A 15,176-nucleotide genomic window follows, 5' to 3' on the forward strand; every position below is an offset into this window, starting at 1 on the left:
TCTTCAGAACTAGATTACCAGGTCTTTATTCTGAGGTGCCTCTGGGGGTACATGACCCACCAACCTTTCAGTAAATAGTGGAGTGTACTAACTACTACTGTTGTTGTTGTTAGTTGCTGACAAGTCAACCCCTGACTTATGGCAAGTTCATGCACAACAAGGTCAAACTGTTGTAATCATAAGGTTTCGCTGGCTGATGTGCTGGAATTAGACTGTCTAGTCTGTCTTAGTCTGGAAGTTCTGCTGAAAACTGTTCAGCATCAGAGCAACACAAATGCCTCTGTGGAGAGATAGGTGGGGTTGGGAATCAAACCGGGCTCTCTGCATGACAGGTAAATTCTACCACTACACTACTGCAGGGTGTAGGTATTTAACAAATGTTAGATGAATGGATGAATGATTTAAGATTCTTCAGAGAAGGTATTCCTAGAAGTATGTCTCCTAGAATTAGCCTGGGCTAGTTCCTTCAGGCTGAATGTCTGTAGGGAATGTAGTGGCATATCTAGTACTGAAATCAAGTACAATTCATTCTCCAGGAAAAGCCTCTTTGCCCATTCCTTGACAAGAACATCTTTGGTGATTCTTAGTTACTATTAAGTCATGGGTCGAATGGATAGCACAAGCGGCCATGACCTCTCAGAGAACTGATAAGACAGTGTTTAAGATATTTAAAGGGTACTTACTGCTAGCGGAGGACATGTGGCTGTAGTCAGACCTGAAACACAAAACCTCAGTGTTAGGATGATTGTGCACTGCTTTTCTTTATCCAATAATATATTCAAGTTAGAATTGTAAACCATCTTTAACTGATAACGAAATGTCACAAATTACTGTAGTGCTAAGGTTTGTTTGGAGTCCTGGTGTGGCACTGTGGGTTAATGTGCCAGACTGCAAAGCCATCTGAACTACAAGGTCGGTGGTTCAAGCTCATCAACTGCTCCTCGGAAACCCTATACAGGGCTGCTATGGGTCAGAACCTACTCGATAGCACAGTAACAATAACAACAAGATTTGTTTTGTGCAAAGTGAAGTTTTATCAGAATTCAAAAGCAAAATTTTATTGGCTGCTCCTCCAAAAGTTAAACACAGACTTAACAGCTAACCCAGAAATTCTATTACTAAGTATATGTCCCAAAGAATAAACAATAGGAATTCAAAAAATACTTGTACATCAATGTTTACAGTAACATTATCCATAACAGCCAAAAGGTAGAAAAGACCCCAATGCCCATCAACAGATGAATGTATAAGCAAAATATGCTCTGTGTGTCTATATGGCAGGACATTGTTCAGCCACAAACAGAATTGAAATACCAATGCATGACCCAATGCAAAAAATCTTGAAAGCATTCTGCGGAGTGAAAGAAACCAGGCACAAAAAATCACATACTGTATGATTACACTTATAGAGAAAATTCACATGGAGAGCTGATTGGTGAGACGAGGCACAGGGAAGAACTACTTAATGGGCACAAGAGTCTCCTTTGGGGGTAACGAAATGTTTTGGTGATGGCTGCACATCATTGTGAATATGCTAAATACCATTGAATTTTATACTTCAATAGTTTATTTGAGGTTGTTATGGAGCCCTGGTGTGGTGCTGTATAAGTTAAGGCGCTAAACTGCAAAGTCGGTTTGAAACACAAGTAGGCGGTTCAAGTTCATCTCCCTCCTTGGAAACGATACAGGGTCACTATGGTTTGGAACTGACTCAACGGCACTTAACAGCACCAATGTGAATTTTACCTCGTTTTAAAAAATGTTTTTAAAAAAGTAAAACTTAAGAGGTATTGTAGAAAACAGAGATTCTTTATATGGTCTCAGTGAATCCCCCAGATGGGACTCCGGGGGTCCCTAACCATCTAAACTTACTAGAAAAATTTGGAATGGATACTTATTTTTCCAGGGAGAAGCTCCACTATTTTTGATAAGATATTCAAAGGGGTTCACAACTCCCTAAAGAGTTAAAAAAAAAAAAAAAAAAAGCAGTTGCTTTCAAGTCAACTCCATCTTGTGATGAGCCCACATGTGTCAGAGAGGAATTGTGCTCCATGGAGTCTTCAGACCTTTCTTCTGAAGCACTCCTGGGTAGACTCGAACTTCCAACCTTTTGGCTGGCATGTTAACTACTCAGGGTCTTATGGTTACAACACGTGGGATTTCCAAGACTGTACATCTTTATGCGACTAGACAGCCTCATCTTTCTCCCATGGAGCAGCTGGTGTGTCCTGGTGTGGCATTGCCAGTTAATGCGCTGGAATGCAAAGTCGGTTTGAACCACAAGGTCAATGGTTCAAGCTCACCAGCTGCTTCTCTGAAACCCTATATAGGGCCGCTATGAGTTGGAATCTACTCCATCTGTGTAGTGGGTTTGACCTTGCAGTTAGCAGCCCAATGCCTAACCCAGAGCACCATCCGGGCTCCTTATTGTTGTGGTTGTTGTTGTTACGCGTCCTCGAGTCGGTTCTGACTCATAGTGACCCTGTATAGAGTTTTAGAGAAGCAGCTGGTTAAACCACTGCAAATGGAAGCTCGGCCACAAATGCTAATGCCACAGCCCGGGGCAATGTCGCTGTGCTTTTCCAGCAGTGACAGGAGCAGGGGACCTCAGCTGTGAGAGCTCCACTTCAAGAAAAGGCTGACAATCAGAAAATACAGAGGTGCAGATCTGTGAAGGACCCTTGTGGATATCAGGAAAACAGGATGTAGGCTGTGAAAGGAAAAGGGAAAAGGCAATGCGAGCAGCAAGGGTGGAGTCCCAGGGTGGGGCAAATGGTTAAGCACTAAACTCTAACCAAAAGGTTGCCGGTTCCAACCTACCCAGAGGCACCTTGAAAAAATAGACCTGACAGTCTGCTTCCAATAGGCTGTTGCTGTTGTTAAGTGCCTCTGAGTTGCTTCCAACTATAGTGACCCTATGTAGGGTTTGAACCACCAACCTTGTGGTTACCAGTCCAGAGCTTATCCTATGCCGCTATACCTTGAAAACCTTATCAAGCAGCTCTACTCTGCACATATAGAGTTTCTCAGAGTTGGAACTGACTCAACAGCAACTTCCACCAAGGGGCAGACTGAAATTATCCATTCTACTTCTCTGCTGAAAAGTCAGCGTCTGGCACTCGGCCTCTGTGAGAACGGGGTTTGGCCAAGAATGTGCCCTGTTTACTCTACCAAGTTTCAGCCCTCCTTCTCTGGCTAAGCAGTCAATAGGGAAGCCTCTGGTTTTCTCCTCAGTGTCCAGAAGTCATTCTCAGGAGGAAATCCCTCTCTTCCACACACAGGGATTTATTCTGCCAAGGTGGGAGTTAGGGGACATAGTTATATAACAGAGAGGTTAATTACGCTCAACTGTGTAGATAGCTCTCCTTTTATTTACTTTGTCTCATGCTGCCTTCCTCCAATCATCCAATTTTTACTCCATTGTGTCTTGTGCCACATTTTTAAAAAAGTATATACAAAATGTTTTTTTTAAATCGCAAAATTCTAACTAGTTAAAATGCCCAACCGTTTTCACACAGACAGCTGTACTGATTTATATTATCGGTGGTAGAACAGAAAAGAAGAAAAACAGTCACTGACTTGCTCTTTCAAATGAACCACTGAGCAGTCAGAGAATCACTGAACTCTAACGTGGACATGAATCACCACTAGCATTTGTGTATCCCTTAATACGTTACAAGTGCATGCATGTCTCTCTAACCACACTTGTTAGTGCATTGATTAGAAAATGGAAGCCATACTGTATGTAAGGGGACCAGTAGGTGGGGAAGGGAAGCGCAGTGTGGGGGCATGAAAATCATCAGCAAGTAGATGAACTGGGAGGGGAAGGGCCCGTAGCATTCTGAAAACCAGCATTTAAAACCCTGGTGTTGCTGCATTCAATTATTTCTGGAACCAGCCAGGACATAACTTCTGAGCAATTCTGTGAAACTATATAAATGCAGTGAATGGCCAACCAAGGTCTATAAGAGTAGACGTAATGACAGAAGAGTTCCATTACAATATGGTCATTTTAAGATGGTCTTCTGTTAAAAGATATTCCGTGACTCTTCAAATGAAACAGATAATAAAGATATATGGTGATAGGACTATTTTTAATAATAAAATGCCAGCATGCTTAGCTAGGCTGTTCCAAACACTCCAGAAGCAGATGGAATTCACATATGCATACATTTTGGAGATCTGCATGCAGATGGATATGCATACAGAACAATTTTACATTTGAAATATGTTTTAAGAATCATAAAATGCAATGGTTGTATGTCAGAATAGGCACCAGTGTGACTACCACCCCATCTCTAGTGGTGCTGCCCCTGCCCAGCCTGTCCACTGCCATCTCCTGACCAGCACTCTCGCCCTGTTCCAACCCCTTCCCCACACAGAAATCTTTGCTAAACACACATCTCTGGTCCCGTTGCCTATGAAAAGCTGACCACTGGAGCACAAAAGCTTGCATGGCTTTCTAGTCTGAGCTTATCGAAAACATTAAAAAAACAATATAAACCTGGTGTCTGTGAGTTCAGTCAGTTCCCACTCATAGCGACCTCATGTGTCTATGCAGCTTGTGCGTAGTTGCCACAAGGACATACATAAGAACTGGAAAAGCTGTTACATGGCCCTGCTAATGCTAATTATAATTGTAAGGAAGGCTACGCACTGTAATTTATTCATGCCTTTTGTTGGCTATAGGATTGTTCCTGACTGTTCACTTTTATAAAGCACAGACTGTGATGAGATACTCACTTGCTTTTACTTAGAAAAATGACCTTGAGTGGGATAATGCATTGAGTCAAGGTATGAACATTTTGAGAGCTCGTAGGGTATATTCCAAGGAGCTCTGGTAGCACAGTGGTTACGAATTGGGCTGCGAACCTTAAGGTCAGCAGTTCAAAACAACGAGCTGCTCTGCGGGAGAAAGATTAGGCTTTCTGCTCCCTTAAAGATTTACTGCCTTGGAAACCCTGTACAGGGTTGCTATGGGTCGGAACTGACTTGACGGCACTTAACAACAACAACAGGATATATTCCAAATAACCCTACAAGATAATTTGCTAGAGATCTTGTCAGTGAAAAACAAACTGACAACAATGTTGTGCATAAAGAGGATCAAATCATTTCAGAGAATCATCAGTTATCTGATTTAGAAGGGGGAAGGAATGGGTAGCTCCCTTCAGAATCCTCTTAATTGGTCTCCATGTCACAATAATGATCCAGCTGCCTCTATATGATACAGTCGTCCCAAGGAAAGGTGAATCCACGACTAGGTTTAGGATACAAAATTTACGGACACATGGTAAAGGTGGACAGAATAATTACAAGGATGATATAATCCCACATACTTGACACATATACTAACCATGCTCGGATTTCCACATATTACACGTAGTATAAGGAAGACCGCAGAAGAACTGATGCTTTTGAGTTATGGTGTTGGAGGAAAATATTGAAAGTGCCATGGACTGTCAACAGAACAAATAGAATCGTTTTGGAAGAAGTGCAGCCAGAGTGCTCCTTGGAGACCAAGATGGCCAAACTTCATTTCATCTCTCATACTTGGGACATAGTGTCAGGAAGGAGGGACCAGTCGCTGGAGAAGGACATCATGTTTGGTAAGGTGGAGGGTCAGAAAAAAAGAAGAAGACCCCCAATGAGATGGATTGGCCAAGTGGCAGCATCGATGGACCCAAGCGTGGCAACAGTAGTGAGGTTGGCCCAGGATCGGGCAGTGTTTCGTTCTGCTGTGCATAATGTCGCTATGGGTCGGTACCAACTGCATGGCACCTAACAACAACTACAATCTGTGTCAAAAAGGAACAGAAAATCAGATGCATTTTATGTGTATAATAAATACCTTCCTAAATTCTCCCTTCCAGGAAAATCACCATAAAAACAGATCTTGTCCTTTTTGTAAAACTGATATTGATGTTTCTGTAAAACATCAGTTCTACACAGTAGGACCTCATCTGCTAACCAACTGTCAATACACCGAATCCATAATTTAGAGTTAAACTAGCTCCCGGTTCAAACGTGCCAGCCACTCCATGGAAACCCTATACAGGGTCAGGAACAACAATAGTTCCGCCGTGAACACAAAGATGATTTAAAAATACACAAAAAAGTTGCCATCAATGCCTTTGACTCCTGGTGACCCCATGTGCATCAGAGTAGAACTGTGCACCATAGGGTTTCAATGCCGATTTTTCAGAAGTAAATTAACAGGTCTTTCTTCTGAGGTACCTCTGAGTGGACTTAACCCTCTAGCCTTCTAGTTAGCAGCAGCACGTTAACTGTTTATAACACTCAGGGACTCCATAAAGATAATGTTGTTGTTGTTGTTATGTACTGTCAAGTCGGTTTTAATTCATAGCAACCATGCATAAGACTTCTGAGGAGTAGCTGGTGGGTTTGAACTGCCAACCTTGCAGTTCAAACTGACCTTGCAATCAGAGTACCAGATATGTCTTATCTTCCATATAAGACCTTCTCTTTTACTTTTCTTCAAATCCATCCCGTTTTTAAAATGCATATTCTTTTCCCTTGACCTGCTTATAAACTTTAGATCCATGAATTGTTATCTCTGAAGTCGCTGTGAAATATGAGTTGGATGGAGGTCATCAGAGATAAAGGGCATGTTATGACCTCACACTTTTGAAAGCTTATGAGGTTCAACTGACAGGGAAGTTGAGGTCCACAAATCATATCTGAAAGCGTGGCTTAGTTGCCAAATCTTGGAAACATCACTAATGAAACACCCACAATAATGCATTTGGCATATTCTACCTCTTTTATTTGGGCTTACAACAACATTGCTGGTTTCTCTTTTAGTTTAGGGATCCTGTCTAAGATAGTCTGTCAGCATCAGTGGCCTATTGGCCTGTTTTTTGTTTTTTGTTTTTAACAAACAGCTCACAGAGGCACAAAGCTTGCTTTCAAGTGGGTTCGTTAAATGTGAGTTACAAAATGGCATCGGTGGTCATAGAAGACGACTAGTTTGCCTTTAGTCTTGGCCTGTAGTAGATGACTCAGGCAGCACATTAAATCAAAAGAAATGTCTAACTAGTTGTTTTTGTTTTTTTTTTAAAGTTAATTTTAGATCAAACCACTCTCAGAGTATGAGGTAGCATCACTGAATAGGGCAGATGCATGTTGGAAACTCAAGCCACTAACTAACCCGTGCCCTCAAAGTCTCCGTTTCCCCATCTGTACAACAAAAAAATGATAATATCAAGTCATGTCCTATTGTCTCTCAGGTAACCACATTTCTTGAGGCATGTACAAGTATCAGAGCATTTGCTCTGATGAGCATATAAAAGCAAAATGAAACCCATGGATTCCACTCAGTTCCCACGAAGTCCACTGTGACTCATGGTGATCCCATGCGTGTCAGAGCAGAACTATGCTGCAGAGACTTTTTCATGGTGGTGGCCTTTTGGAGCAGATTTCTAGACTTTTTTTCAAAGGAGCCTCTGAATGGGTTCAAATCACCAACCTTCTGGTTGGTAAATATTTGCGCCACCCAGACAGACTCTTCTGATGAATATAAAGAACAAGAATTATTCGTGGTAATGAACCTGTGACAATTCTTTATGGTCTGAGTTCACCATGTTGGTAAGTGCCATCAAGTTCGTTCCAACTCAAAGTGACCCTATGTATGTTTCCAAGACTGAAAAGCTTTCTCCCTTGGAGCAGCTGGTGGGCTCTAACTGCTGACCTTATGGTTCCTATAGAGCCATCATGCTACCATGAGATGTATTCATTTTTGATTGTACAAAATGCAGTTTATCATTTGGAGTGTTTTATTTTATAACAATAACAATAGTACAATGAGAAATCATAAGGTGTACTTATTCCAGGCACTGTTCTAGGGGCTAAGTTTAAGTCCTCACAACAACCCTATGCGGTAGGTACTGTCATCATCACCCCATTTTATAGAGAAAAAAACTGAGGGCAGAGAAAGGTTAAGTAACCGGCACAAGATTCCATAATCACTAAGTGGAGAAGCCAGAGTTTGAACACTACCAGGCTGGCTCTTTATTTAGGTTGTAACTTTCAAAGTGGTAAGTACATCCAGTCCACTGCTGGTATGGCCCACAAATATTTTCAGGAAATGTCTCTTTCACCATGCTGCTGAAATGATCAACAATCAGCACAGGCAATACCCTAAAATCCCTTGCTGCTGTGCTTGGTCATACCATCTTGAAATAACATCCCACCCACTCCAAACCTACAGATTCCAATTCCCACCTTCTCTCTGCCTGACCTAAGTATCTCAGAATTGTCACAGGACACTAAACAGCAAGGTAGATGGGTATCCCATAATGAACTAACCACTCATTTCAACTGGGTTCTCACTCAACATTGCTCAAACAACTACGCTAAATCGCCAGTCTCTTCAGACCTGAGGCAGCTCCCACTAACTAACCCTATCTTTGCTTCACTCCCTCTGGTTCTAAGAGAGAGATATTCCTCTTGCTAGCTAAAACCACAGTGCTCATCTACCTCTGCTTTTTCAGGGAGCTTACATTGTTGTTACGTGCCATTGAGTAGATACCAACTCATAGTGACCCTACGTACAACAGAACAAAACACTGCCCGATCTTGAGACAACCTTACAAACATTGCTATGTTTGAGTCCACTGCTGTTGCCACTATGTCAATCCATCTTGTTGGGGGTCTTTCTCTTTTTGTCTGATCCTCCACTCTATCAAACATGATATCCTTTTCCAGGGACTGGTCCCTCCTGATAACATGTCCAAAGTATGAGTCTGGTCATCTTGGCCTCTAAGGACCATTCTGGCTGTACTTCTTCCAACACAAATTAGTTTGTTCTTTTGGCAGTCCATGATGTTTTAATATTCTCCTCCAATACCATAATTCAAATGCATTGATTCCTCTATGGTCTGTGCAACTTTCACATGCTGAGGTTATTGATAATAGCATGGCTTGGATCAGGCACATGTTAGTCCTCAGATTGACATCTTTGCTCTTAAAGAGATCTTGTGTAACAGATTTGCCTAATGTAATACACAGTTTGATTTCTTGGTTGTTGCTTCCATGAGTGTAGATGGTTGATCTAAGCAAAATGAAGTCTTCAACAACGTAATTTTTTCTCCATTTATATGGATGCTTTTTATTGGTTCAGTGGTGAGGATTTTTGTTTTCTTTACATTGAGGTATAAGTCATACTAAAGGCTGTGGCCTTAGATTGTCATCAATAAATATTTTAAGTCTTCTTTGCTTTCAGCAAGCAAGGCTGTATCATATACCTATTTCAGGTGGTAAATGAGTCTTCCTCCTATCCTGATGCCATGTTTTTCTTCATATAATCCAGTTTCTAGGATTATTTCCTCAGCACACAGATTGAATAATTATATATGTCATGGTGAAACAATACAACCTTGGTGCACACCTTTACAATTTTAAACCATTCAGTATTCCTTTGTTCTGTTTGAATATGTAGAGTTTCCTCATGAGCACAATTAAGTGCTCCAGAATACTCATTCTCCACAATGCTGTCCATAGCTTGTCATGATCCACACAATCGAAAGCCTTTGCGTAGTCAATAAAGCACAGGTAAATATCTTTCTGGTAGTCTCTACTTTCAGCCAAGATTCATCTGATATCAGCAGTGATATCCCTCATTCCATGTTCTTTTCTGAATCTGACTTGAACTTCTGGAAGTTCTCTGTCAATGTATGGTTGCAGCTGTTTTTGTATTATATTTAGCAAAATTTTACTGGCATGTAATATTAATGATATTGTCTGATGATTTCTGAATTTCATTGGGATACTTCTCTTTGGGATGGGCACAAATGTGGATCTCTTCCAGTCATTTGGCCAGGTAGTTGTCTTCTAAATTTTTGGCATCAATGAGTGAGTGTCTCCAGTGCTGCATCAGTGGGTTGAAAGATTTCAATTTGTATTTCATCAATTCCTGGTGCCTTGTTATTGCCTTCAATGCACCTTGGACTTCATCCTTTATTGTCAGTGGCTCTTGATCATATGTTACCTTTGGAAATGGTTGAATATTGACCATTTCTTTTTGGTACAGTGACTCTGTGTATTCCTTCCACATTCTTTTGATGTTTTCTGCATCATTCCATAATTTGCCTATTGTTGTCGTTGTGGTTAAGTGCCATAGAATCGTTTCCAACCCATAGTGTCCCGGCATAAAGTTTCTGAGGAGCAACTGGTGAGCCTGAACTGCCAACCTTGCAGTTCAAACTGACTTTGTAGTCTAATGTTTTAAGCCACAGCACCACATCAGGACTCCATTTTGCCCATGTTGTTGTTGTTGTTAAGTGGAATTGGTTCTAACTTATAGCGACCCTATATAGGGTTTCCAAGGAGTGGCTGGTGAGCTTGAACTGTCGACCTTGTGTTTCATACCGACATTGCAGTCCAGCACATTAACCCACAGCACCACACCAGGATCCTTCAATGTTGAAAGTCGAGGCTTGAATTTTTGTTCAGTTCCCTCTTCTTGAGAAATACTGAATGCGTTCTTCCCTTTTGGTTTTCTAACTCCAAGTCTTTGCACCTTTCATTATAATATTTGACTTTGTCTTCTCAAGCTGACCTTTGAAATTTTCTACTCAGCTCTTTTAACTCCTCATTTCTTCCATTTGCTTTAGCATCTCTACAATGAAGAGCAAGTTTCAGAGTCTCTTCTGACATCCATTTTGATCTTTTACTTCTTTCTTGTCTTCTTAATGACCTTTTACTTTCTTTCTGTTGATGTTCTTGATGTTATCCCACACTCTCTGGTCTTTGGTCGTTAGTGTCTAATGCATCAAATCTGTTCTTGAGATGATCTCTAAATTCAGGCAGGTTATGTTCAAGGTCATATTTTGGTTCCTGTGGACTTGTTTTAATTTTCTTTAGCTTCAGTCTGAACTTGCATATGAGCAACTGACGGTCTGTTCCACAGTCAGCCCCTGGTCTTATTATGGCTCATGAGACAGAGCTTCTCTACCGTCTCTTTCTACAGATGTAGTCAATTTGATTTCTGTGTATTCCATCTGGGGAGGTCCATGTGCATAGTCGTCTTTTATGTTGTTAAAAAATGGTATTTGCAATGAAGAATTCATTGGTAGTGCAAAATTGTATCATGTGATGTCCAGCATTGTTTTTATCACCAAGGCCATACTTTCCAACCACTGATGAGTCCACTGTTTCAAATTTTTGCATCCCAATCACCAATAATTATCAATACATCTTGATTACATGTTTGATCAATTTAAGACTGAAGATGTTGGTAGAATTCTTCAATTTCATCATCACTATCTTTAGTGGTTTATGCATACATTTGAGTAATAGTGGTATCAGCTGCTCTTCCTTGTAGGTATATGGCTATTATACTATCACAGATAGCACTGTACTTCAAGACAGATCTTGAGATGTTCTTTTTGATAATAAATTCGATGTCATTCCTCTTCAATTTGTCATTCCTGGCATAGTAAACTATGTGTTTGTCAGATTCAAAATGGCTAATACCAGTCAATTTCACGTCACTAGCACCTAGGATATTGATGCTTATGCATTTCATTTTTGACAATTTCCAATTTTCTTAGTTTCATACTATGTTACAACTATTAATGGATGCTTACAGCTGTTTCTCTTCATTTTGAGTCGTGACCCATCAGCAAGTGAAAGCCCCGAGGGTTTTACTCCAATCATGTCATCATGGTCCACTCTACTTTGAGGAGGCAGGTCTTCCCTAGTTGTATTTTGAGTGCCTTCCAACCTGAGGGGTTCATCTTCCGTACTATCGCTGACAATACTCTCGTGCGCTTCATCATGTTTCAGTATTCAATATTCTAGTGCTGACACTGCGCCACTGCTATTCATGAGATTGTCAGGGACTAAATTTTTGGAAGTAGTTCGTCTCTCCTTCTTACTAGTATGTGACCCTGCTGGTATTTAAAATAGAGGTGGCATAACTTCCAGCATCGCAGCAACACACAAGCCACCACAGTACGACAAACTGACAAACGAGCGGTGGGAGCTTACATTACAGGGGATCATTTTTTCTTTTTGTATCTTTATCCTTTCCCTTTTCACAGGATCCTTTCTAACAGCATGTCGTACCCAATTAGCGCCTATTTTTAAAAGTCTTTCCTTCGCCCTACTTTCCATTCCAGCCACTACCTTCCTTCTCCCCTTCCTTCATAGACAAAGGTCTCTAGCTGTTTCCTTTCCTTCACCTTCTACTCCCTGGGGAGCCACCACTCTACTGTCAAATGCTACTCCATCTTCACTTCATTATCTACATGAAGTAAAAAGACACTTCACATCTCTTACCTGAATTAGTTTCTCAGTAATACAGTTATCTCTCCTTCTTTTCTCAAATATTAATTTCCTAGGTTTCTTCCCTTTTTCATTCTATGCCTAATCTTTCTCAGAATTTCTAATCAGCTTACGTTCTTACCTGGCATTTCAATGTTGTTGTCTCTCAAGGCTGACCTTAAATAGTACCTGCCTCCGTGTTGAAGGCTCAAATGAGTTAATGAAATATGTAGAGCTCCTAGAACAGTATCTGGCACATAGTAAGTGCTAGGTCATTGTTTGCATTTCCTTTCCTTGATGTAATCCATTGCCATGTTTAGAGTGCCAGTGCCCAAATGCAATGTCATCAGGCAGACTCTTCTCTGCTATCTCATCTTCTCTACTTGCATGGCTCTCAATACCTCAAAGGTAACATGCTGAAAATGAAGCTTACCAAGCCCAAACTTGGTCTATCTCTAAGGTTTTCTGTCCTTAACCCTGTGCACTCAGTTGTTAAGTCCAACTCAGAGTCAATCTTGACATTTCCCTTCCCTTCCTTTACACAGTCCTGAATGCTTATGCACCTTCAAAATGCTTCCCAAAGCCATCTGCCTCTCACCCTCTCTGCTGGTACTATTATTGTTCACTATGCCATCATCTCTGGTCTCGACTACTGCAGAAGCGTCCTCACTACCTTTCTACTTACACTCTGTCTCCATACCTTGCAATGCAATACATGCAGTACAATCATCTGAGAGAACTTCTTAAAAGGCATCCCACTGAGCTTTGAAAAAAGTTGCAAATCTTTCACACATGAGGCCACTGGTCAAAAATGTCTTTTTACAATTCTTCCCACCACCATGCTCCTTTCCGCTTCAGGCACTGCACAGGTATTTCCTTGACAGAACCTCTAACACCCGTCCACCTTCACTCACCAAATGAAGCCTTCCCTGACCACAACCCCTCCCACTGGTCAGATCCTAGTGTTAGAAACAAGCTCACTGTTCCATACTGAATAGCACTTGCCACAATTCCTCTAAAATCACTCCTTGCATAAATCATAGTCTGACATCTGTATTTCATTCAAAATTAAACTCCTTCAGGGAAGGTCTGGCACCTGACTTGCAGACTGCTTACCCCCAGCACCCAGAACTATGCCCTGTGTACCACCCAGCTACTGCTACTGAGTTGATTCTGACTCTATAGGACAGAGAGGAACTGCTCCTTATGATTTCTGAGGCTTTAAATCTTTATGGGAACAGACAGCCTCATCTTTCTTTTGTGGAGCTGTTGATGAGTTCGAACCATTGACCCTGTGATTAACAGCCCATGCTTAATCCACGGCATTACCAGGGATCCCTGTATACAGAATGTGCTTAATAGTTGCTTAATTAAAGGAAAATTGAGGGAAAAAAGACTCTTAAGTTATTCCTACAGATAGGGACAGCATCTGTAGGAATCTTTCACCTATAAACCCACAGCTCATAGTGACTGTAAGACAGAGCAAACCTGCCCTGCAGGCTTTCCAAGGCCGTAACTGTTACTGAAACAGACTGTCACATTCTTCTTCCATAGGGCGCCTGGCATATTTGACCCAAGGACCTTTGGGCTAGATTTGTAGTTTCACATATTGTTGTTGTTAAGTGCCTTTTGGTCCAGTGCTTATCCTACAGTGCCGTACCAGGCCTCCTAGTTTCACATATAAATCCTAATTTTATACCAACTGATGGCAAGCTTTGTTTTCTCATAGATATTTTTGGAAGTAATACTTCTGGGGGGGAAAAAATCAATGCTTCAAATTATTTTCATTCTTCATTCAAATAAGATGCACCGAGCAATTCTATGTTCTAGATTCTGTGGCTATCAGGGGTTCAAGGATGAAGACTCCAAATTCTGAGACACCTATAGTAAGATTCTCAGTGCCACGAAAGAGCCATATACTAACTGTAGCGGGCACAAAGGAGGAGGCAGTCAGTTTCACTAGGGTGGCGGGGCAAAGGGTGGGATCTGTCAAAAAGACTCAAGATAATGCATCCTTACCCTTTTTGGGGAGAGGCCCTTGGTGGTGCAATAGTTAATGTGTTGGCTGCTAATCAAGTCTGGTGATCTACTTTCTGAAAACTCAGCCCTTGAAAACCCTGTGGAGCAGTTCCGTTCTGATACACATGGGGTTGCCATGAGTTGAAGTCCACTTGACAGTAACTGACTTAACTTTTTTAAAAACCTTTTTGGAAGGGTCACAGACTCCTTTGAGCATATAATAAAAAAAAAGTTATCTTCTCATAAAACTTCACAAAGCACATCTACAGCCTAAAGCAATTCTTAATGGACCCTGAATGAAGGCTCTCTGCCTTTGAGGATGTGTCACTTGAGCTGAGTCTTGAAAGAAGAGTCGAGTTTCACTTGGTAGACAGACATGCTAGGTGGAGAAGAGCATATCTGGCAAAGAGGGCAACTTGACAAAAGCTAGGAAACGAGAAAAAAACCTGTCTGACGCAGCAAGGTGTAGAGAGCAAAGAAGGACCTGCTGAAAAACAATGCCAGAGAGTGGGCAGGATCCCATAACAGTAGGGTTTTAAGGCCACGTGAAGCTCTTTGTACTTTATAAATGACGGAATCACTCAAAGTTTCAAAGGGAGAGTTACATGACCATATTTGCAATTTTTAAAATATCATGAAAGCAAAAATGTTTTACACATCATCTCAACAGGTAAGTCATAAGAAAACCAGACAGGTTCAGTGTGTGTTTGGGGGAGGGAGTGTCCAAAAAGTAGTGAGATTATGAACAGCTCTTTGATAACTAAACTTAGGGGATATATGCATATGAAGGGGCTTCAAAATATTTAGGGAAACTGGAATTAATAGATCATGGAATTTTTCCATGAGTTCTTTGAAGACCTCTTGCTGCA

At 41.2% G+C, this 15,176-nt stretch overlaps 1 protein-coding gene across 1 annotated transcript in view; it reads right to left on the reverse strand.

Annotated features, from left to right (window-relative positions):
* LOC102839285 (protein FAM124A-like) overlaps positions 1-15,176 on the reverse strand; it is a 131,385-nt gene that overhangs the window by 114,008 nt on the left and 2,201 nt on the right. The window contains exon 2 of the mRNA XM_006874149.1: positions 684-715. Coding sequence (XP_006874211.1) covers positions 684-715 — 32 coding nt within the window. The remainder of the gene's footprint in view (positions 1-683; positions 716-15,176) is intronic.

Source organism: Chrysochloris asiatica, unplaced genomic scaffold (genome assembly GCF_000296735.1).
Source record: "Chrysochloris asiatica unplaced genomic scaffold, ChrAsi1.0 scaffold00263, whole genome shotgun sequence".
Taxonomy (NCBI): Eukaryota; Metazoa; Chordata; class Mammalia; order Afrosoricida; family Chrysochloridae; genus Chrysochloris; species Chrysochloris asiatica.